At 32.6% G+C, this 25632-nt stretch overlaps 1 protein-coding gene across 3 annotated transcripts in view; it reads left to right on the plus strand.

Annotated features, from left to right (window-relative positions):
* Positions 1–25632, plus strand: part of LOC118198116 (uncharacterized) — a 110990-nt gene that overhangs the window by 367 nt on the left and 84991 nt on the right. The window contains exons 1-4 of one of the 3 annotated variants that reach the window (XM_085818681.1): positions 561–693; positions 814–897; positions 8490–8703; positions 16692–16829. In XM_085818681.1, the coding sequence (XP_085674807.1) occupies positions 653–693; positions 814–897; positions 8490–8703; positions 16692–16829 (477 nt within the window). In that variant the 5' untranslated portion in view covers positions 561–652. Of the gene's footprint in view, positions 1–560; positions 694–813; positions 898–8489; positions 8704–16691; positions 16830–25632 lie in introns of those variants that run through there. The other 2 variants (XM_085818679.1, XM_085818680.1) reach the window with 2 other exon arrangements.

The raw sequence follows: 25632 nt of genomic DNA on the forward strand, positions 1-25632 counted from the left end.
TGATCCGAAATGTAATTTTTAAGAATTATGCAGAAAAGTAATTAAACTTATCTTAATAATCGTGCAAAACATAATAGGCAGATTTTATAAAAGAAAATTTATTTCTGTATATGTATTGGAAAAAAAACAGTCCATAATGAAAGAATCGTATACATTTAATTTCAGACATAATCTATCGTTTGTTTGTATAATTATATAATTAATATTATATACTTTGCATATTTTGATGTTTAATTATTGTCATATTGCTATGTTCAGTGTGTGTCTTTATTCATTGTGAATCTTATAAATATTAATTCAGTTTTTTTAATTACTAATCGTAAATCACTCTTAAATTACTTTATTGTATCATTTAGTGTTTTATATATACGTATAGTTTAATCTTCAAACTACTTTTAAGTTTTCTCCCTTTAATTCAGTGATTTGCCGTGTCACCATCTTAAAATAGTGCATGTTTATCATTTAAACCTCTGCTGTGTTTCATTCATTGGTTGCTTGCATGTGTTTTCTTTGAAGGATGTTTACATAATGACCGAGAACCGCGCTGAAGTGAACTATCTAGTTAACATAAACCTTCCTTTTTTGAATGAGATTTAAAACCGTGAAGACTTAAAAAGTTCTGTTCTAAATTTAAATTAAAGAATGCATTCAAATGCGTATTCTTATTTTCATTGCTAATGAAATAAGGGAAAGGTAGGTAAATAAGTATGGAACTATTAACCCATGGTTAATTTTTAAGTATATGTACATTTGTATCTGTGTAAATGCACAAAATTAAGTATTTTAATTTTTTTTTTTTTTTTCAATTCAAAGTCCCTTTACTGGACCACTTCCAGGCCCTCTGCAACCTGGAAATTTAATACGAATTTCTGGAACTGTTGCAAGTTCTGCATCTTGGTAAGTATTTTGCATTATTCTGTGATCTCTTTCAACTGAATCCAGAATTTGATTAAATTAATTTCATACAAATTTATTAATTCATTGTTAATTTATATGGTTAAAAATTCAAAGTTTGTGATTTTATATACCAAATGAATTTAAGATAAACGTTAACTTAATTAGAGTAGCTTGAAGGGTGTCCCTTGGACTATCCCTAAGTAGTTGTTTCATTTATCGCCAAGTTGTTGTTTCATTTATGGTAACTTCAGTAGTTGAATTTTATGGAAACCCTATTATAACATAATTGATTGCATGATTGTGGTGAATTTGAATGATGGGATGGATGTTGTATGATTAATATGAAGTTTCTGTGCGATTTGGAATGAAAGGGAAAAAGCATTAATTGACTGGTGTGTAAATGAAGGTTTACTTAGTTGCCGTTATAAGTATGCTGTTTTTAGCAAGGAAATGCGTATGTTTGAATGTCAGATGATGTTTTTTACTTTTATTTTTGTGAATTTATGTGGTGATGCCAGTGTACAGATTCTAGTTGAGATAATTTTGAGAAGTTTTTGGATATTGTTAAGGAATTTTGTTTGACTGAAGACAGGGAAATTTGTAAATAAGGTAAGTGGCTATTTCCTTTGTGTACTGCCAAGATGAATTTCCTTTTTTATGTTGTTTCATTGTTTGATTTAAAATGTAGTTTACTGAGATTATATATTTTTTGTTGCCTGCTCCATTAACTTTTTTAGTGAATACAGATTGATGTGTACATGGACTAAGTCAAGGGAGTGCGCAATGCCTAGTTTGTGCAATACTATGATGATTTTTGAAGTGAAAATAGTTTGATGTGTACATGGATACCGAGTTTCTGCAATTCTTTGTCTTGTTATTTTGGATTTGTGTAGCGGCCATTTTTGACTCAAAAATCCGTATACCATCAAAAATCGCCAATTTTCACCAAGGGTCACCTATAAATATATTTTTACCATGGATGCTCAGATAACCGACACTTGGGAAGGTTCCTGAAATGTTCATCAACTTGGGCAATAGGCGCCAAACAATGGGAAGAGTGTTTAGGTTGCTAGCTCTGATGTTAACTAAGGGAAAAGGAAAGGGATATTTTCTTTCTATATGTTAGATATTTTCTTTCTATATGTTAGATATTTTTATTAACGGTTACGTAAGATCGCATGATTAATTTGAATGACGCAATGCAGATAAGTTATTACGATTTTAGAATAGAGAGGAAGAATTAATGTTTATAGTTATATTATAATTCTGATTCATACATTTTTATCTTACATATTTCCCCCCTTCAAAAAGAAAAAGGCGTAGCGACAGAGAAGCCTTTTTAAAGAGTTAAATCACTAGCAAATAAAAAAGAAAAACATAAATCATAAAATTTTGATTCTATAAAAGTATAATTTATAAATATCAATTTTTTTTAAATAAATTTTTAATTTTTAGAGTCCTATTGAATTTTTCAGCATTTCAGTCCAAAAGTCTTTTTGTTTGAAAGTTCACGTAATCATAATTCATCAGAGAAAGTTCTTGTTATCACAGAATATCACAAAATAAACTTTTACATAATCATTACTTATAATTAAATGTAATCCACATAAATACTTATGATACTTATTTCTATACTGATAAATTATAATTTAACATCATAAATAATAGGATTAAGATTTTCAGAATTTATGGTTTCACTGTTATCATCTTTCATTTACAATTCCTGTATTTTACCAACTGGGAGGCCTCGCAATACTTCTAAATAAACCATATCCATCAGTAGGGCTGTCCTCTTGAGCTAACCAGTGTGTTCTATGCACTGGTGGCCCAGGGTGCCTAGGCAGTTACTTGAAAAGGCCTCCGTTCCTTGCATTAAGGTAACTGGCCTTTGAGAACTGCACTAATACATTCCATAATAAAAAAATATAATAATAATAATAATATAAAAAATTGCACACACTCATAAAATGAGAGCCTCCAACATTATCTTACTTGAAGAGGGTAAAAGGAACAACTGTACAGAGGTAATTACAGGCCTCTGTTTTAGGAACCCAGTACTCCCTCGACATACACTATACTTAACATACAATCACCCATAAATTTAACATGCATTTACCATAATTTCATATTACGTATCTGTAATAATTTCACTTATTTTTTACACCAACTTCATTTTTAGAATAATTATAAAATTCGTATTCAAAATTCTCAACAAAATTTCAAAAACATAAAAACTTATCTTAATATCCTTCCCTATGAATAATTTAAATAGCTTAAAATTAATTACTTAATTTGCTCACACATAATTATGAAAAATTAATGAACAAGAATTTCAGATTTTCTCAAAACAAATTGCAGAAATTTTAACCAAAGTTGAAATATAAACTATAGAATCCGCAGCACATTAAATAATTTAGTTCCTGAGCTAGATTCACACGAATGTAATAATTTTTGAGCTGTTGAAATAGCAGAAGTGCAAATAATTTTCTGTCGCACATACTTGCAAACACTAACTCAGATCGATCTTGAACCCGCTGTAATGCTTAATTCATAAACGGTAATTCACTGATGATTTCCTTCACTAGGCATTCAAACTTCTCAATTTATCGAGAGATCACTTTCAATCTGTAAACACTACGCGAGATTATTTTTTGAAGCACTTGCAAAACACCACAGCAGAAGAATGATCTGTTATTTTTTAAACACTGAAAAAACAAATTTGATGATTCACTTCTTTCACATTATCTTGGATTTATCACAAAACGATGATTGGAAGAGCAGAACTAAATTTTCCATTGAGGTTTGCGGCTGCAGGAAACTATTCTACCGGCTTAATTGTCATAATAAAAGCAAAAGGAAATGATGGAGCAGTGTCGATGCATGCTTAGATCCATATTGAAGAAGAATTTTGATTGTGTAGTATTTAAAGAACTTGGCAGTCGAGGCAGTTTTAATTCCATATTTATTTCCAATTGATATTTGTGGCCACAATCACTTGGCACTCTAGTCGTGCCTTTCCACAGAAGATTTACATTTTTGATATTGTTGGGATAGAAAGAAAGCCTGCGAAATTACATCTTAGCACAGTAGAGAGTAAAAGCTGAAGTGCATAGTTATGAAAGATGGAAGCACACGAAGAGGAAAGTTTTGGTTTACAATTCGGTGATTGGTCGTCAAGAGGCATCTGGTATTAACGGTTACGTAAGATCGCATGATTAATTTGAATGACACAATGCAGATAAGTTATTACGATTTTAGAATAGAGAGGAAGAATTAATGTTTATAGTTATATTATAATTCTGATTCATACATTTTTATCTTACATATATATAGATTTGAATTTATCTTTCTAGTTAATCTTATGTAACTTATCGAGTATAACTTTGCTACTTCATATTCCCAAACTATTAAATGTATATTGGTTAATTTTAAAAGTTCTGGTTTTTTTGGGGGGAGGTTTAACTGTTTTTTTTTTTTTTTTTTTAATTATTTTGTTACTGCTAATACAGAGTGATATTTATTAAAGCAGATGTTTAAATATGGTCTTTTCAGCTTCAGTTGCATGATTCTAGCTTGTGCTATGGCATAATTTCAGTGCATTGCTAAGAAGTTCATTTTTTCATATCATGCTATTTTATTTTAAAAGACAAAAAAAAAAAAAAAAAAAATGTTAGCCAAACTGCTTGTAAAAATTTGTGCTGTATATGGGAAAAGTGCTGTTTCTGTTAGTAATTTTCTGGTTCAAAGTTGAGGTGTTTAAGTGGGGAAATGTTAGTCTTAAATATGAGGCTTTTTCTGAGCAGCCATCTATGTACTCCATTCACTAAACCTTGCTTTTGCAGATTTTCACGTCTTCAGAATTCTCTGAATGGCCTACAGTTACTTATTTGGAGACTGTTAAACAGAACATCAATAATGTCTTTTACGAACTTCAATAACCTAATGACTTTTTTTTTTTTAAAAGAATTTTCTAGCTGCTTGAGAGATGGCAAAAAGTTGTAGAATTAAATCTTATGTGATTGAATGAAAGTTTCTTATGCTTTTATACTGCTTATTATATTATATTATTTATGTTTATCTTGAGAAAACTGCAGAATTTTCAGATAACTCAATATTATATATATATATATACTAGAACACCCGGCAGTCATAGGAAATGACTGCTGTTCTAGATATTATAAATTGTAATTAAAATGATTTGTGCAAAGGTGTCTGCTAATTCAAACTGAATTACCGTAATTTCCGGAAGAAAGGCCGCATCAGCGTAAACGGCGCACTCGAGAAAAATGGCGGGAGAAAAATTTAAATTACACAGAAACGCCGCAATAGATTAAATTGCGTGTGACATCGTCGTGGGCCGTATAGATGCAAAAACTCAACCTAAGTCCTGATATATGACATACCAGTTAAGAAAAATGCATGAAATGAAACTATAACTCAAAAATAAATTAAAGGTAAGAAATGTGGAAAATATACTATTTACCTTCACGTATATACTTATATTTACCCACTAAAGAAGTCCATATTTGTAATACTCAGATTATATTATAAAAAATGTTGCAACAATGAAATATTAAATTTGGATGACAAAAGGAAATTTTAAATTTTACTTACGAATTACAGCAAACTATACATCATATGAAGCTATCAAAATCTGATTCTTCACTATCTGAATTAAAAAGATTTAGTAAATCCTGATTTAAGTCTTCCAGATCGTCACATTCATCCTCTTGGTTTACAGTCTCTTTATCTAAGGATATAATTTCAGCTTCTTTGAACCCTGCTATTATTGACGATGTTTCTACCAATTCCAGCGCACTTCCTGCCCACTTTGCAATTTCTTCATAAGATGCTCTACGCATTTTACCGCTTTTGGTTTACGTATGCAATCCTTCACTCATCCAACACTCCCACCTCTTTCGGACTTCAGCTTTGAAGGATTTATTACTTGACAAATCTAACGGTTGTAAGATTTTTGTCAAACTACCAGAAATTATTGCTTCGGTCGTAGACAATTTTTGACATCTGGTTTTCACTGACTCAAAGAAATGAGCACGCATGGAATCCATTATCAATAACCCCATTGGTTGGAAAAAAGATCCCACACGACACTGCCAAACTTTTTGTAGCCACTCATGCATGATTGTTTTGCACATCTAGCCATTCTCATTTGCACAAATAATTAAGTCATTAGGAAAATCTCCCTTCGGAATAGTCTTTCATTTAAAAATGATCATCAGCTTTAGCTTGTCACTGTTTGCGGCACAAGCTAACACACATGCAAATGACGTTCTTTCATGCCCCGTCATAAACACAGATACAGTTTTTGCAACAGTTTCATCAACAGTTCTGTTTGCAGGAGAATCGAAAGCTAAAGGCGTTTCATCCATATTTATTATCTGTGACCAAAGAAGTTTTTTTTTTTTGTCAATAATAGCTGTCGCATATTTTAGAAAAGATGACTTTATCCTGCCAGTCCATTGGTAATTGTTGCCCGACTGTTGTTCTAGTACGCACAGAAGTATTTTTTCTTTTCATAAATCTGCTACACCTCCTTTTAATTCATTTATGTTCATTCGTTTTGCTATAAATTTTGCTTGAATTTTTACAATCGAAATTGCCATTCCCTTTCCTCGTTGCTCCTTTATCCAGTTTGCAAGGTCGTCCTCTAGATTTGGCCACCTTACAGTACCACTTCTTTTGGCTCGTTTCTGTTGCGGCACATTTTTAAGAAGTTCTTTTTCAGTTCTCCAACGTCGAATACATCTGTCGTCCACTTCAAACTCTCGAGCTGCTGCTTGATTTCCAATTTGTTCAGCACGTGAAATTACATTAAGCTTAAAACCAGCAGTATAGCTTCTGTGCCGTTTAGGGACATTTTCAAAAATTTTCCCCTCCCTTCTCACTTGTACCCAAACTGATGGGATCTGTATCTGGCAGAATGCCAAGAAAAATCCATTCATGCTGAAGGGGAAATACGTCAGAGTTTGTTATTGCGAGGCAGGTGGAGTCGTGTCCGCCTTTGAAAAAAATTTCAGAAAAGGCAGGGGTGGGGAGAGGATGGGTCCTGGAAGATTCATCGAATGGCAGAGAAGAGAGACTATTCGAACTGATGAGAATGTTGATTTGAAAGGGGGAAGAATGTTATTGTTCTGAGATCTCATTTAGGGTGAATAAGGCATGTAGGTCCATTCAAGGGAAAGAATGTAAACAAAATAACGTTCGCAAAAAGCAACTGAGTGGTCTTTTATGTGGGAACAGCACCAGTCTATGCACAATGACAAGGTCATCCAAACTATGTACAATGACCATCATAGGAAATATCTTATTTTTAGTGCACCTAAATGCCATATGGGTAGAAACGCCGCACCCGCTGAAAATTTAAGTTTTAAACACATAAACGCCGCAGCGTTTCTTCCGGAAATTACGGTACCAAGGGCAGGCGGCGAGAACGCCCCTTTACTTACTGCCCCACAGGTTTCCCCCTTCTACTTGCTTAATTGCTTAAAGCAGAGTGCAATGAAGGAAACCACTGGCGGTACATTTCTTAAGAGCCACCTCTAGCTCAATAAATAAAAGTGATTTAAATAATAAAATACTAATTCACATGTCAAAGATCTCTTTGTACACACCATTTCTTGTGTAGATCTTTCCATCATTTTTAAGCTCGCCTTGCAGAGGACCATCCATTATTTTAAATTTTATGTCCGTTTTTTTCACAAACTCTTGAAAAGGCAACATAAAGTTGACTGTGTTCAAATCCAGGCTCAGGTAAAAAAAATTCCAACACACTTAAGCGTTTGACCTGAAACTTATGGATGGTAATAGCAAAGGCAAGTTTTACAGGAAATTGTCAACGTCTCAATTGAAACGGCAACCCTGTGCCGTAGTAACTTCACCCCTTTGGCTAGTACAGTTACGCAAGCAACCAATAAACTATCGGCGACAAACAGACACTTAAGTCGCATATATATATGGGCTGAAATAGCATCATCTCCTTCAAAATGGCTGGCTCCCGGGCTTAGCGAAGCACACCGTTGGATTCTGCAGGTCCGTGGCACGCCATTTTGACCATTCACATCTTCATGGGACTTTAATTAGCCGACATATTAGTTAAAAACTAATTTTCCCCTACATTTTTCCTACATTCTCCACTTTCTTCCTTCACTTTTATTTAAATCACTTTTATTTATTTATTTCCCTATTAGAGGATTTGGCTACGTGCCAAATTACTTTTTCTCGAATATATATGGAACGGCGCCGAATTGAAATTTGAGAAGCATATCCTCGGATTCCAAAAGATTCTCCTAATCCATCGATACCGTTCTCATCTTCGTACGACTTTATTCGGCCAAGATATTAATTAAAAACTGCGGAAACGTTAATTTCTGCGCTCATTTTTCCGAGTGGCAACAATAAACTATCGGTGACACACACTTTAGCCGCTTATATATATAAAGATATTACATTTTTATGTATGTTTCTTTCTGATATGATTTGTTAAATTCTTAATTTATTTTCCATATTCTAAAATTTTTTAATGTACCTATTTTTTTTATTATTTCTAATTATTGTATTATTGCAAATTTTAGTTATTCTGTCAATCTTCAAAATGGAACAAATGATGGTCACAGAAGTGATATAGCACTACATTTGAGTCCTGTGTTTTCTCCTCCACCTAGAATTGTACGAAATTCTTTAGAAAATCAGAATTGGGGTCCTGAAGAGAGTCATGGATCTAGCTTCCCATTTTCACGTGGGCAAGGATTTGAAATTTTAATATTAGTTGAAGTTGATCATTTTAAGGTAATAAATGTATAAAAAATGTTTGAAAAATTAAAACAGTTTTTTTATTTTATTGTATTTAGTCATTTATTTATTTTGTGAGTAGCTCAGTTATATATTTTTGATAGATGTATCAAAAGTGTCATATGATGTTATATACAGTCAAAGGTCTTTAATCTGGACTCGTCGAGACGTCGGCGATACCGGATTATTGGTTTTCCCAGATTATAGATCATCATTTTAAATCTGGTAAGATGGCATGCAGAAATTATAAAATTAAAAATATGAAACCATAATTTATGAAATAAAGAGCAATTATGATCTAAAGGGTATCAAAATTTACAAAAAAAAAGCTTAATATTTATTTGTTTACTTTATTAAATATTTCTTTCAACGCGCGGATGCGTAAAGCATAAATTACGCATAGTCGAAATTAGAAAATTGCAACCAGAAAACTATTTGATGTGTATTCGTGATATTTATGACGAGGAATTTGATTTAAATCATATCAAAGACGGAGTACATTGAGATGAAATACTACATTTAGTAAGGAATTATAAGCCGAATAAAATAAAAACATTTGCTCTGAAGATAAGGATAGTGCTGACAGATCAACTTAAAGTTAATTGTGCGCTGCGACGGTCCCCCACCGCAGAGCAGCGTGAAATTGATAAACATATTTCAGAATGGTTAGAGAAACAAAGGATATGCCTTTATCCATTTTTTGTTTGATGTTTTTTTGTTTATCACTTTCTGTTTGATGGACTTCAAAACATGCTTTTGTTTTGTAGATCCTTTGACAGCTCCAGAATCGGAAATTCTTTTTGACATAATCGAAAGTTGAAGCTTACTTTCATAAAATTGCTCTAACAGTCTGCAAAAAATAATAAGCTGTATCCAATTAGAAGATTAAGGAACAACGCAATCTGCAACATTAACTGAAATAGATAATTAGATAATCTTAGCTCAGCTTATACCGTCCTTTATACATTAAATGCACATGCGTGAAGGTATCGTGCGCATGCATAAACGCACTGGACCTCAAAGCTACAAACTTTCTGCGCATGCGTAAATGCATTTACGCATGCGCAGAAAGTTTGTAGCTATGAGGTCCAGATTATATATCATTCCGGATTATGGACGTCCGGATTAAAGACTTTTGATTGTATATGCAGAATTTGTTAGTATGGTTTGTTATGTATATGATACTTTTATAGTTCTTTATAATATACATTTGATGAATGTGCAACCATAAAATTTGAAAAGCAGATCTTATAATTAACTCTCACATTCTTAGCATTTACCAACATTAAGTGATAAAACTGTTTTATTTGCATTTGGAGCATGAACAAATGACAGGTGTAAATCTGGGCTTTTATAAGTCATCAAACTAATCATGCATATTATTTTAGTAAAATATTTTTATTACAGTAAATTGAGAAAAAGTGTAACTCATTTATACTTAAAAATTTATTTAATTTGCTACAATAAAATGAGCTTTTAAGCAAACTGGGCCATTCTAGGTTAATTGTTGTATGCAAAAAAAAAAAAAAAAAATTGTATATACAGTCAAAAGTCGTTCATCCGGACTCATCGGGACGTCGGCGATTCCGGATTTTCGATTTTTCCAGATTATAGATCATCACTTTAAATCTGGTAAGATGGCATGCAGAAATTATAAAATTAAAAATATGAAACTGTAATTTCTGAAATAAAGAACAATTATGATCGAAAGGGTATCAAAATTTACAAAAAGAAAAAGTTTAATGTTTATTTGTTTACTTTATTAAGCATTTCTTTCAATGTAAGTTGCTTCGTTTCATGTGATAATACTTTCTCTTTAATTCTATTAAACAGACATAATTTCTTGTTTAGTTACAAAGTTCCGCTGTTCAAGTCCTATAATTGCTGTGTCGAGAATACCGACTAATTTGTCAATCGAAATTTTTTCGTTTTCAATAACCTCTGTGTCACTTTCTTCACTATCAGAAGCGAATTATAATGACGAGGAATTTGATTTAAATCATATCAAAGACGGAGTACATCGAGATGAAATACTACATTTAGTAAGGAATTATAAGTCAAATAAAATAAAAACATCTGCCCTGAAGATAAGGATAGTGCTGACAGATCAACTTCCAATTCATTGCGTGCCGCAGCATCCCCCCTCTCGCCGCCCGCAGAACAGCGTGAAATTGATAAACAGATTTCAGAATGGTTGGAAAAACAAAGGATATGCCTTTATCCATTTTTTGCAGCAATTCCACTTTTTGTTTAACGGACTTCGAAACATACTTTCGCTTTGTAGATCCTTTACTTATTAGTAAATATATATCGGAAATTCTATTTGACATAATCGAAAGTTCAAGCTTACTTTTATAAAATTGCTCTAACAGTCTGCAAAAAATAATAAGCCAGATCCAATTCGAAGATTAAGGAGCAACACAATCTGCAACATTAACTCAATTAGATAATTTTAGCTTAGCTTATACCATCCGTTATACATTAAACGTGTATGCGTAAACGTATTATGCACGTGCGCACACGCATATTCACAGCCGTAAAGGTCTTACGCGCATACGTCAACGCGATGCATGCGCAGAAAGTTAGTAGCTTTGAGGTCCGGATTATGGGTGTCCGAATTAACGACGTTTGACTATATTTAAAACAGTGGATAACCAGTGCTCTGTCATAGGTGTCTATGGTGAAGGGATTGTTGAACTATAGATCTTGCACCTTTCACACCATTTAGCAAAATATTGCATTTTTACTATTAAAATAATTTTTTTGTGGAACGTTTTGTTATTTATTTCATCAAACATCATTGACAGCCTTTCATTTTAATACTTACTATCAATATCATTCATAAAAATATTAATATTTGCTGCAAGTAGTGAAAAATAGAGAATAATATCCAAAAGATTAAATGATACTTTCTGATTATCCACAACCCACCAAAACGTCTAAAGAAATTTTTCATTAAGCAAAGCAGATGTTGCCAAAATAATTACATGGTAACCCACAATGTAGACAAAAAGTATCAATATGGCAGTCCAGGTTTGCCATATTACCAACCATCCATACACCGAAGTTATATGGATACTGAATTTATGCAGTACTCTGATGTTATTTTAAACAAAAAGAGATCATCACTGTGCACATGGAGGAGAGCATGAACACTAACCCCCCCCCCGAAAAAAAAGGGAACAGTTCTATATCTCCCGTTCTACTGGGGTGATTGACACAATTCAAATTGTGTTTTCCATGTCTTGAAAGCACGATTCAGGATATATACAGTCAAAAGTCTTTAATCCGGACTCGTCGATACTTCGGCGATTCCGGATTATCGGTTTTTCTGGATTATAGATCAACAATTTAAATCTGGTAAGATGGCATGCAGAAATTATAAAATATGAAACCTTAATTTATGAAATAAAGAGCAATTAGGATCTAAAGGGTATCAAAATTTACAAAAAAAAGCTTAATATTTATTTGTTTACTTTATTAAACATTTCTTTCAACGTGCGCATGTGTAAAGCATATATTACGCATAGTCAAAATTAGAAAATTGCAACCAGAAAACTATTTGATGTGTATTCGTGATATTTATAATAACGAGGAATTTGATTTAAATCATATCAAAGATGGAGTACATTGAGATGAAATACTACATTTAGTAAGGAATTATAAGTCGAATAAAATAAAAACATCTGCCCTGAGGATAAGGATAGTGCTGACAGATCAACTTACAGTTAATTGCGCGCTGCGACGGTCCCACGCCGCAGAGCAGCTTGAAATTGATAAACAGATTTCAGAATGGCTAGAGAAATATGCCTTTATCCATTTTTTGCAGCAATTTCACTTTCTGTTTGATGGACTTCGAAACATGCTTTCGTTTTGTAGATCCTTTGGCAGCTCCAGAATCGGAAATTCTTTTTGACATAATCGAAAGCTTACTTTTATAAAATTGCTCTAACAGTCTGAAAAAAATAATAAACTGGATCTGATTAGAAAATTAAGGAACAATGCAATCTACAACATTAACTGAATTAGATAATTAGATAATTTTAGCTTAGCTTATACCATGCGTTATACATTAAACACGCATAAACGTATTACGTGAATGTGTAAAGGTATTATGCGTTTACGCGTGCGCAGAAAGTTTGTAGATTTGAAGTCCAGATTATAGATCATTCCGGATTATGGGCGTCCGGATTAAAGACTTTTGACTGTATTAGATTTATATATAGCATTATTCTAACATAGGTATTTTGACAAAAAATCAGACTTTTTCTGAAGTAACATACCAAATTTTTTCCATATTTTGATTCTACGACTCAAATTATGCGTAGATATTAAATTTTGTAAAATTTGGTGCAGAATTTAGGGAGAAATTAAAAAATTTATCTAGGCCCAATTTTTCAGTTTGCTCCAAGAATAATTCACTTGGCTAACTTCTTAATATATGGCAACCAATTTTCTGTTCCCACAAAGTATCAGTGAAGTGTTGGAAACATGACATCAAAAATCACTAAAATGAAAAATATAAATACATTTTTCATGTATTTATAAGAACTAATAATATGGTAAGAAAGAGGAAATTTCAATATTAAGAAAGAAAAAACTCATTGACTAGAAACAATATATGCTGGGATGTTGAAAGTGTGACTTGTTATTGACTTCAAACAAAATATATTATAAGAGACAATGAGTATGCAATTCATCAAATAGCAATGAGATGGGCAGACAGACAGTTCACAATGGGCATGTAATACGAAAGTGATAGCCTCAGGCTTTGCAAACTTATCATTTGTCAATGAATCAAACCAGTAATCCATTGATGCAATCCACATTCCAGGTTTGTTGTCCAAGTATCCGCCATTATAAAAAGCATACTTAATAAAGTTCTTGAAATAAGGAGTGCTGAACTGATATAGGGAAAAGGACTGCAGGGCCAGAAAACTATTGCGATGCCAAATGTGCTTTGGTGTCTCAATAATGATTGTGTCTGTTATGTAATGAACAAAAGATTTGTAGTGTCTGAAAAAATGAATATCCAGAAGTTGGATCTTTCCCTTACATCCTTCAGATACCAGTTCTTTAGGACTTTACTATCAGATCCTTCAGAAGCAGACAATGCATGGTCTTTGTTAGAACACCATGAATCCACTAAAAGTTATGTGTTTATCACATTAAACTTATGTGTTTTACCATCTCTAATTCCTGGGTGTTCAGAGACCCATTGCTTGTTCCGAATAGGGAGACCAAGGCAGTAACAACGACTTTAGGATCCAACTGCAATGTAAGAAGAAAACATACAATACATAAGTACTTGACAGCAGCATACATAGAGATGTCATTATGAGAATATGTCCATCTGTACTCACTTTAATGATATTTTGTGGATGATATAGCTCCTGAACACTTGCCCCTCTGCTCCTAAGACTCCTAAGTTTTTTCTACTTGTTACATAAGCTTTCAGAAAATACATGGGTTTCCAACAAACATGTATCAAAGGAGAGAAGGTTTACTTGTGGGATTAAACCCCCTAACTATCAATTTGTCAAAACTTCTTTAATTCTGTATTTATTTGAGAGTTAACGAACCTATCCTTAATAACCCTTTTTCATTTTTGTTGCCATATTCGAAGGTTGTCAGTGCCAATGCTAAACAACACAAACAAACATTTCACTAGAATGAATATTGCTTGTACATATATTCAAAACAAAGTTTTCACAGTGGTTAAATTCTTGCTTATCTTTCCACATCTACCTGAAATTATTTCCCAAAAGTGTTCCGTGCCTTTACTTTCTTACAGTGTGATACAGATGAAACAATTGTTTGGACTTTACTTTCATTCTCTTTTGTGTTAATACTTTCATTCAGTAAATTTTCCTTCGATTTGAGCCTTTTTTGTCCCTTCTCCCCAAGCAGGGGAAAGAACTGCACATCCAAAGCAATTGTGGTTTGTGTCACAGAATACATTGTTCAATTTTCAGAATGCGTTATTTTGAGGTGAAATTATTTGAGAAATTATCTTTTTGTCTGTGGATTTGCTATGTAGATGAAACTTTTGCACTTTTTGATGATAATAAAGATGATTTATTTCAGATTGTATCCATCATAAGTTCAACTGATACAGTTTACTTTTGAAATTGAATCGGACAATACCCTTCTCTTTTTTGATATTACTATCTGCGATGAATCTTATTTTAGCATTACTGTAAACCTTTTCTTGTTTGTTTACCTTCCCACTATAAATCATCTCGCTTGGCTAAGGAAAAAATGGCTTCTTTTTACTTTATTTATTTCATGCTCAAAGGTTTTCTCCTGACAATCTTTGCTTTCTAAAACTTAATTATTTGAAATCAGTTGTCATTGATAGAGAATTTTCTCCCATGGTTATTGATGATGCCTTTGAAAAGGTTTCTTCTTGAAAGTTTTCTTCTGTTAAAAAAGGCATTAATAACTTTGTTGTTCTTCCATTTCATCCTTCTATCAGTTACAAAATTGCATGGATTCTGAAGAAGTTCCATTTTCAAGTCATTTTCTCACCTATCTATAAAATCTGTTATTTAATTCTTAAAGATTCCATTTCAAGAGGTTAATTCTTGGGGAATTTACAGCATATCTTACCACTATGATTTGAGATACATTGACCACATTATAAGAGCACTAAAGTTTTGCATCAAGGAATAGGAATCTTATGTCTGAAAAGAAGAAGTAAACAAATCTTTAATAGCTAATCATTTTTAGAAATTTAATTACAGTTTTGACTTTGGATCTATGAAAATTATCTAAAAACTTCTTCAGTTAGTGAATTGGATTTTCTTGAAACTTTTCACATTCACGGAGATTTATCTTGTTTGGGTAATAAATTTAATTCTGATTCAGTTTTTCCTAACACTTTTAAAATATGTAGTTTTTCTTGTTTCATTGCTATTTCTCTGGACAGACGGCACTAACCTCCTGTTTGTTTTACTGTTTGTCTTTTGGTATATAAACAGCTTGTTGCTTAGCAGAATTTCTTTTCTCCTGTTGATGAGAGACCTGTACCTAACAATTGATCACATTTTGTCCAATGTACATTAGTGAAAATGAAAGAGTAAATTCCATAGTCTTATTACAATTTATTATGACAAAAACAAGTGTACTCAGTGAAAAAAAAAATATTGATCAGAAAAATGATCGTTAAGTGCAGATCCACATCTAATCAGATATACGTGTACTACGTACATATCTGGGTTACCACATAAATAGCTTTTGGTTATGGATTGCCACATAAATACTTTTTAGTGATATGGTGTGTTGCTGCATCTGTACATTTTTTTGGTAGATGTGTGGATAATTAGAAACTATGTAGTTTTACTAGCTACAAGTAAGAAAATATCATTGAATATTCTCAAAAATCATGAAAACAAATGAAGCTGTACTGTAGTATAAAAATATATAATTGAAAATGTGCATTATGATTGCATTATGTAAAAAGTCATTATGAATTTAAGATCTAAAAAAAATGACACTTTGCTTAATACATGCCATATGTACAGATTAAAACAGGTGTGGTTTTTATTCAGAATATTTTATAGTGATGCTTGCACATTGTTCTTTTTTTGATATGCTATTATATTTTCTTTGATATTCATATTTTAAAATATTATCTGAGAATAATGTTTTAGTTAATGGTCATTTCATTTTGTTATGAAGCTTTCGCCGAGCTCTCCAAGAATGGCTAAATTATGCACAAGATATGACTGCTTTACATTTAGATGAGTGCCCTGCACTATCAGTTTTTTCTTGTTGCGTGGCAAGATATTGGAGAGCCCATTGTCTGATTTTGTGCCTGTCAAACAAACAAATGCTTGTCTTTGGCCAGTGGCCAAAAACAGGCATTTGTTAAATAAATGTTTTTTATTTTTTTATTATTTTTTTTATGAAGCAGGTATTCTTGTATAACAATCATTAAGTAATAGTTGCTTACACTATCAATATTTTGTTATTTCTTACAGATTGCTATTGATGGTCAGCATTTTACAGAGTTTTATTATAGACTTCCTTTACATAGCATCTCTCATATATCAGTTGATGGTGATGTGTCAGTAAATTTCATTAAATTTGAAGGTGTTTCTAAATCACCCATGGATTCTGTAAGTAGTTTTATTAAAATGGTTATTGGAATATATGAAAATGATTAATGGATTTCTTGCTTGCTGAGTGTGAATGAGTTTAGTCAGATGATTAAACATGGCTGATTTAAACTGCGAACCGAATCAGTTAATTTAAATAATAGATTGCAGGTACAAACAAAAATTTGTGTATTCAGAAATAGAATATTCTATGCTGTTCACTTGGTAGTTTTTTTTTTTAAAGGGGGGAAAAATAATATATGGCTGCCCATTTCCTAAATGTTATATTATGATGACCATATCTTTGCATATTAATTTAACATATCTATGTATGCTACTAATTTGTTAAATGTTATATTATTTACATGTAGTATATGTAAGGTCAAGCTTTGAATCACACAAAATTAAAAGATAAATATTTATTTACAAGTATTCAAGAGGTTTAACTTAAAAGAAAATTCTAAAAATGGTTAGCAGCAATCTAAACTTATGAAGCTAAAATGGAATTACAAATTTGAAGCACAATTTCTGTTGCCAAATTCCTGCACTTAAATAAGTAAAGCTCAGAAATAGCATTTCTAACATCCTCCCATCTTTGTAAAGTGAGAGCTTTACATACATTAAACAAAATTAAATAATCAAAAGTTAAAAATGTTTTAAAATTCTTAAAGCTCAAGTCATTCTTTCGGTTGAATGACTCTCTCATAACATGTTTGTATGCAACATTTTTCCAATTTAGTTTCAGAAAATTTTCCTGCTTTCAAAATGTTGACATCGTTGGATTACAGGTTCTTTTTCTTAGAAAGATCCTTCTGTCTTACAATTAATTTCTAAGGAAAAGAGTCTCTGTATAGGTTTTAATTTATACCTGTTAGCTGTTTTTACTTTTACAAGTTGATTAACATCATCTCATTCTGGAAATACTTCAGTAATCTTTGCTATTGGCCAATATAATCACCTTTTATTATCGTTACTAGTTATAATAGTATCTTCTATTTTAACTGTATCAGTATCCCTAGCTTTAAGTGATTTAAGCAGTCCAAGATATTTCCGTTTAAGCCACATTCTCAATTTCTCTCGTGTAGTTTGGAGATAATTTAATCTTTTTGCTAAGTAACTGCTTCATTGTGATCTAGGTCAGCTACCTTATTGTGAGGAAGCCTTTGAAAAATTACTGACAGTTTCAGTACACCCAATTCACCAGCTTTTTTATATAACAGTTATTTATGATAGATTTTTATTCACATAGCAGTGTGTTTGGCTCATGGTAACTTAGTGATGCTCGACTCAGACTTTTCTATAAAAGATGTTATAATATCCTTATCAAGCACTTTCAGAAACTTACCCATCAAGGAACAGTGGGATCACTGAATATCTTGTAAAATGCATTCTTCTTGAATCACATTCTAATGTAATTGTTTTACAGCTTAATTTACTCCTGTGAAAGTAGTACCACTATCCAAATGTATAATTGATATTCTTCCTTTTCAAACTATAAATCATCTTATGTGTTCAGTCCTTTCAAAGAGGTAATATAGGAACTTTGAGAGCTTTAGATTAGTTTCTTCTAGTGCATTTTTGTAACTTACAGCTTTTCTTCCCCTTAAAATCCAAACCTTCTCTTGAAGAATGCAAAAAAAAATGAAAGAGTTCCAGCATGTTTCTGAAACAAATATTTGTATTCTACCATTCATTCTATTAAAGGATGTTTAGGAGGAAGGAATACTAGATATGCATATTCTGTGGTGCTACTTTCATCCACTATTTTTGACTTCATTTGAAGAATTCCTTGATCATTTTTAAGCTTTGAAGAGTCTTCAAATTATTCTTTCTTTAATAAAAATTTTCAAATTCTTCCACAGTAATGTAAGAAGATCTTGAAATACCTGGAGTTTTCAGCATCCATACAATTATTCTACAATTTAAGGATAACTTGAAAATCTGTTAGCAAAATAAGTCGATATCATTTCTATTTCCCTGTTTCTTGCACAAAGATCAATCTTTTGCTTTCCCATTTCTACTATTAATTTGGGAGCAGGAATATTGTAAAGCCAATTCTAAGGAACATCGTACAACCATTCTGGGCTCAACCACTATCGAGATTTTAAGAGTTTGGGAAAACAACCTCTTGACAACAAATATGCAAGATTCATATTTCCTGATACATGATTCCGTTGTTCTAATTTGCTGAGCTTTTATTTTTTATTTCCTTTACTCAGTTTTTAATGAAAATTGACCATGGACTTGAATTGTTATCCAGGCTAAAGTAATGGGTTGAATCTGCCCATAAGTACACTTCTCTTTCAGCTTATTTCTGATGAAGAAATAAAGATGAGCTCCAGTTAGGTTGTTATGAGTTCAATGTGAAGGAGTAAGGCTTTTGATGAAGCAACCCTAGATTTTGTCATAAGAAATCTAATGCAGACATTCCCTTCAAATTCCATCGTCAGGAATATGCATAAAAAAATGCAACTTGACTACCATCACAGAATACATGAATGTGCTAGAAGTGTGATGACAATGACAAGGTATCTTACATTCTTCTAAGCAGCTCAGTTGTTGCATCCATTTTTTAAATTCATTTCATGTGTTGGTAAAATTTCATCCCATCCTAATTTTTGAGATCATACTTTTTGAAGCTACAATTTTGGAAGTAAAGTTGTAGAAGCTGTAAAATGAATAGGATTATATATTGTTTTTAGGATAAAAGTGATCTTTTTTGTCAAGGAATTTTCAAAGTAGTTTATTGTATACATCCTAGTTCATCTGTTGAACAGTACGATTGAACATTATCTACAGTTTCATGTAACGAGTTACTAACCCATCCTCTAAGATTAAATCTAGCTGAAAACTAAACACATATCTGTGTAAAAAGATCCGAGAACTTGTTTAGCTATTTTTGGAAGATCAGCTGGTTCATTCTTCAACAAATTATTTATGCATACAACTAATAAGAAAGGTCTAGATGATACTCTAAAAACATCTCTACAAGGGCAGAAAATGGTTATTTGATCATTTTGCCACTGCAGAAATCTTAATCCATCATGATCAACTTCATCAATTTCTATTTGTAAAAAGGTTTTCTCAATGTCAGCCAGTAACCCAATATGATATTGTCTGAAGTTGAATAGAATGAGCAGCATTTTCTTCAAATAAGTTAGGAGCCTTTTCTAAAAATTAATTTAAAGAATGTCCATTTTTACCTGTGGCTGATACTTCAAATACTGGTCTCACAGATGTTATGCTATTTTCTTTTGTACAACATCTGAATTTTGAAGAAAATGCTTCTAAAGTTTGATCTCCATCTTCAACTGGTTCAATTATACTTCTTTTATGCCAGTCTAATATGATTAAACCATAGTCAAGCTGGTTCAGTTTTCGTTTCTAGTATGTAATCTTCTCTTTGCTGCTTCAATGTTATTTTCCAGAGGCAGGTAATCTTTGATCCAGGCTAATTTTACAATATATTGCCCTGTATTATCTCTTTTTACAGTTTGTTAAAACAATTTATGAACTTCATCATCTCTTTCACCTTTTGTTACTTTTACTCCAGATTCTTTGATTCTCAAGCTTTCTAGCTCCCAGAACTCTGAAATATCTTGGTAGAAAAATAATGCAACTAAAATATTGGAATGCTTCTATCACATCCTGACGTGCTAGCCAAAAACCACGCAAATGATATTTTTATGGCTACTACATTTTTATTAATCTTGCAAAACTCAGAGACCTTACCTCAGCTCCTAATAATACCTGAATATCAGGAAGATTGTCTTCTGTGATTGAAAAATCTGTTAAATGGATTCTCTTTTCTTTCAAACTTGTACAAAGAGTGACATCATTAATTTTAGAAACATAACAACATATGCAATTTTAATTAAGAACATTTACTTTGCACTGAAAATCCAAACTTGCTATTAAAAGCTCATAAATACAATGTGATGAAAGTGTAGTCAGCCTTGTTACCTCCAAATATAGAGTATGTGCAAAAGTTCTGTCCGTTTGCAAAAGGTTACTGATGAAAGGTGTTTTGACCGAAAAGATGTCACTCCGAGAGCTGGAATCGGTGGTCATCTCATCAGGAAAACAGTATAGCAGCAGCAGGCAGTGAGTGTGTATACTAATGGCTGATAACTGGAGAGAGTTGTGCCGATCAAATGGAGACCAGTAAGGGAGCACATCAGACATTGTTTGCTGTATGAGTTCGATAAGGGCAGTAGTGTAGCCTTGGCCTGACGCAACATTAGGCAAGTTGAGGATGCAATTGAAGGAAGCACATGTTGTCACGGGTTTTGGAAATTCAGGGATGGCAACAGAAGCTGTCATGATGAACCACTGTCTAAGCATTTATAAGTGTTCTGGACCACGCTATAACAGTAAACCCGACGCTAACTAGAGAGGAATTAGTGGCAACCTCCCAGGTACACAGGACAACAGTGAAAAGAAAGTTTGTGGCTCAGGGTTTTATCACAAATTTCGATCATTGGGTTCCACATCAGCTGAGTGAAAGTCAACGAGAGGGGTGAGTCACAACATGTGTTGCATTGCTTTCCTGGTACAAAAACCATCCATTTTTGGCAATGGATTATCATTGGCAATGAGAAATGGATTATGTACAGGAACATGAAGGACTGTGTGCCCCATTTCTGAACCGCCGCCATTGATAGCCAAATAAGAACTTCATCCCAAGAAAGTGTTATTAAGTGTCTGGTGGGTTGTTAAAGGAATCATTCATTGGGTTGTCCTGGAACTTAATCAAACCATTGATGCGGCCTTTTACTGTCATCTAGCATGATAATGCTAAGCCACATACTGCTGCAGTGACACATCAGAAGTTAATGGACCTTAGTTGGGAAATTTTAGCCCAACCAATCTCCTCCCGTAACTTGGCCACTTTTCTATAGATTTCCACATTTTTCACACTGTACAAAGCACCTTCACTGGGAAGACCTTTATTGATGTAGAGGCTATGAAAAGTGTCTTTAGCGGATTCTTCAATGCCAAACCGGCAGAGTTTTATTGGCGTGGGATTCATCTTCTACCAGAAAGATAGCAAGAGGTCATTGATCATGATAACACAGTCCTAGGTGAGTTACATTTTGTGTTCTTCACACATCCATATGCACACCAAAATCGGGTAGAACTTTTGCATGTATCCTAGTAATCCTTGTTGACTATATACTGCACCTGTAGGTTTCAAAAAGGTTTTCCAAAAGTGTACCTTTTCACTTTCACGTGTACCTGTATCTGATTATACCTGCATCTGTAGGTTATTCTTTTGCACAGTTCTTGGCACACTTCTTTGTGAGCCAGAATCACACAGTACTCTTTCTTTGTAATATTTTCATTAATTATATTAACAATAAGAGTGGGTAAATAAGTAGTTTCTTTCTAAGATTACATTAACATATTGCAAGTGTTTTCTTTTGAAATATTTTCATCATTTTTATTCAGCATCTTGCATAATATCAGATAGTATTTTGTTATAGTGGCCAATAATTTCACCAAGCATGTGAGGCTTAAATATAAAATGGACAACACAATATATAATAATAACAATAATACTCACACATTGTTTCCTAAGAATATTTTTAAGAATCTTTATCCTTATTATTATTATTTTATTGCATGCAATTTTTCCAGTGAACTGGAGCTCTTTCACAAATATTAAGCTGTTTGCTACACCATTTCATGAACATCAACTCTTCTGTCTAAGAATGCATAGATCTAATAGTAGTGATGAACGATATTCTGGAACTGCTGAACTAATTTCGAACATGGAGGCCTTTCTTCTTTTTTTCTTTTTGCAATTTTTAACATTGCACCTACAAATGGTTTAAAAGGAAGTATTCAAATTTGAAAGATTTTGCAAAGACAATAATGAAGATTATAAATGCAAACAAAGATAGACTTGGAATTCAGCACTGAGACTCAGATTTTTTACTTTAAATGATTTTTCTTATATTTATTTATTTTTTTCTTTTTTCTGGCCAGTGTCATGTTTTTATCATGCAGCCAGCTTGTGCCAGCTAGGAGGATCAGGGCTGTGCCCTTATAATGATGATGGCATCCCATTACTTGGTCAGTTAAAGATTATTAACATCATATTCACAAAAAAGAGCAATGAATGTATTTTTAAATAAACAGTGTAAATTTGAAAACCTCATAAAAATGAATAATACAAGAACAGGCTGTGAGAGCAAAAATGCAACACAGTGCTAATATACAATTACATGGTGGGCATAAGAACATACAGCTGCTGCTAATATATGATCATGTGATGAGGTATAGGAACAAGTAACCATAGTTTGGCGAGATATCTCAGTTTATTGCTGATTTAATCTTGGGAGCTGCTCTAACAAAGAAGTACCAATAGTATTTTTTTAGGCATGCAGCGAAGTTCGCAAAAACTTAATATTTGGAACTAAGATGCCCTTCTTTCATACAGTGAAGACACATACCTTTTTTTCTTGACAACTGGGTGCTTTTCTTTTGGAGAAGAATCAGTAATAGTTGTGCAGTCTTGAGAAGAATGTGTCAATTTATTACAAAAAAATGCATAGTACTTCTTTACTTACATTGCTATGAAAAGGGAAAACTAATGCCATAGCACTCAGCAAAGTATTCTACATATTATTTTTATAATCTGTGAGCTATATTTAACTTTATTAGATTCAAAAGAAATATTTTTTAGTTTTATCTGTTCCTCTTCTTCTACTTCTATTTAAAAAAATTCCAATAACTCAGGTAAACAATCGTCAGGATTTTTAGTTGAATCCTTTTTAGTTACCCAGTGTTTTTCCATGATCTTAAAAATGTTTTCTGGAATTTCTGACCCAACTAATGAGAAAAGCATTGCTACATATTTTTCTTTAGTTACACCAAAGGGTTCTAAAGCACACAACTGTAATTCTAGTTTGTCATAAAGTTGTAAAATCAGAATAATTTCCCCTTTTAGCAGAATTAGAGGCAATAGTTCAAAAGCATAGAATTCTATTAAATTTCTTCTTTCCCATATTTGGATTTAAAAAATTCTATAGCTTTCTTATAATTTTGTTTTGACAGTGGGAAACCTTCAATTAATTTATGTGCTGATGACCTAGATTTCATACTAAGTCTCATATATTCAGATTTATCGTCACTGGATAGAGAATGTTCAGTTTGGATTTCTGTAAATTGGTCACAGTAACCAATCCAGTTTCTTAAATATCTGTCAAATTTTGTTAATTCTATCTTAGGTAATTTTATCCAAGTTTTGAACCAAACTGAGATACATTTTCAACATCCTGAGTCTACTGTTTCAGCAAAAATTGTTTCTTTAATCTTAAGAAATATTAATTTGCACTTACCACATTTTGCCATTTCTTCTTCAACCTTAGCTTCTATTATATTTTTATATTTCAGAAGTTCTTTTATGTGAGTGGAATTTAGAACGTTAGTCCTTTCAGATTTTATTTTGAAAACTTCAAATCTTGCTTTGAGTTCTGTTTTATACCCTCTTCTGGAAATAAGTTCTAATCTATTTCAATCAGCTGTAAATAATGGAAGAACTTTTCGTTCTGTTATATCCATTGTTTATCTTTGATTCAAAACTTAATCGTTGATTTGATAGCTTTGTCACAGACATGAGAAATGTAAAGCTTAAACATTTATATACAACTAATAGAAAGCTTTAACATCAGAAAAGCAAGTTCTAAAAATAGTTAACGGTGATCGAAACATGCAAAGCTAAAACAGAATTACAAAATTTAACATAAACACACTTTCTGTTGCCAAATTCCTACAGTTTCATAAGTAAATGCTCAGAAATAGCATTCTAACAGTGTATGATAACCATTAAATGTTGTACAGTACAAAGTCTTAGCCATTAAAAGTTCTGGAATCCAAAATCATCAGAATTTTGGCACTATCAAATGTTACCAGATTTTAGATCATCAGTTTATATCTAGTAAGATGGCATATTTATATGTGGAAATAGTGGGATTTCCTTTATTGTTTAGGTCAGATAGGAAAATGCTTATCCCCCACAACCATTCATTGACTGAAAGTGTAATTCTGGCCAACGTTAATACAACATCAATCAATGTATTGCCATTATTATTTTATTTAATTAGGCCTGCCTAGACTGTTTTGAGCATATAGCACCTTGCAGTCCAATAAGTAAAAGAAATTGCCCCTGTAGTTGGAAAAGTCATAAAGAAGTCCTATGAAACAACATCATGCAAAACAGTGCAAGAAAAAAGATGCTGATTGGTCATTGGAGCAGAGGCACACTGTGTGGGGAGTCAGAAAGTCCAAATCTAAAAAAAAGAACCTGTAAGTAATCATGTTGCATCATGAATGTGAAGCCAGACACATCAAAGGCTCTTGGCATAGAAACACAGATCTGTTTGTCCAGTAAGGAGCACCAATTCTTGGCAGTTGCAACATTCCTGTAATGACAGAATCTGACCTTATGGTGTGCTATCTAATAGTCTGTTTGATATTTCTAAGCGGAACGTGTAATTCAGGTTGGTTAAAACTACAACCATCTTTAGTGAAAATATCTGCTTGCTCATTGCCAGGAATATCGCTATGATTGGGAATCCACTGCAAAACAACATCCCTCCTGATTCAATTAGAGGGCTAATTAGTAATTTGCATTCCAACTCAGTAGATTTAAAGTTCAATAGTTTGGATGACAGTCCAAGAATCCACAAATAGAATAATATTTTTATCAGCTGTATTTTTAATGATATGGAGACCCATCAAAATAGTATGCGATTCAGCATCAGAGTTGTCACAAAAGTGCCCAACTGCCTCACGAAGTCAAAATAATTCTGAAAAG

This window comes from Stegodyphus dumicola, chromosome 6, assembly GCF_044657685.1.
Source record: "Stegodyphus dumicola isolate Sdum_Otavi_A_Nest chromosome 6, ASM4465768v1".
NCBI lineage: Eukaryota > Metazoa > Arthropoda > Arachnida > Araneae > Eresidae > Stegodyphus > Stegodyphus dumicola.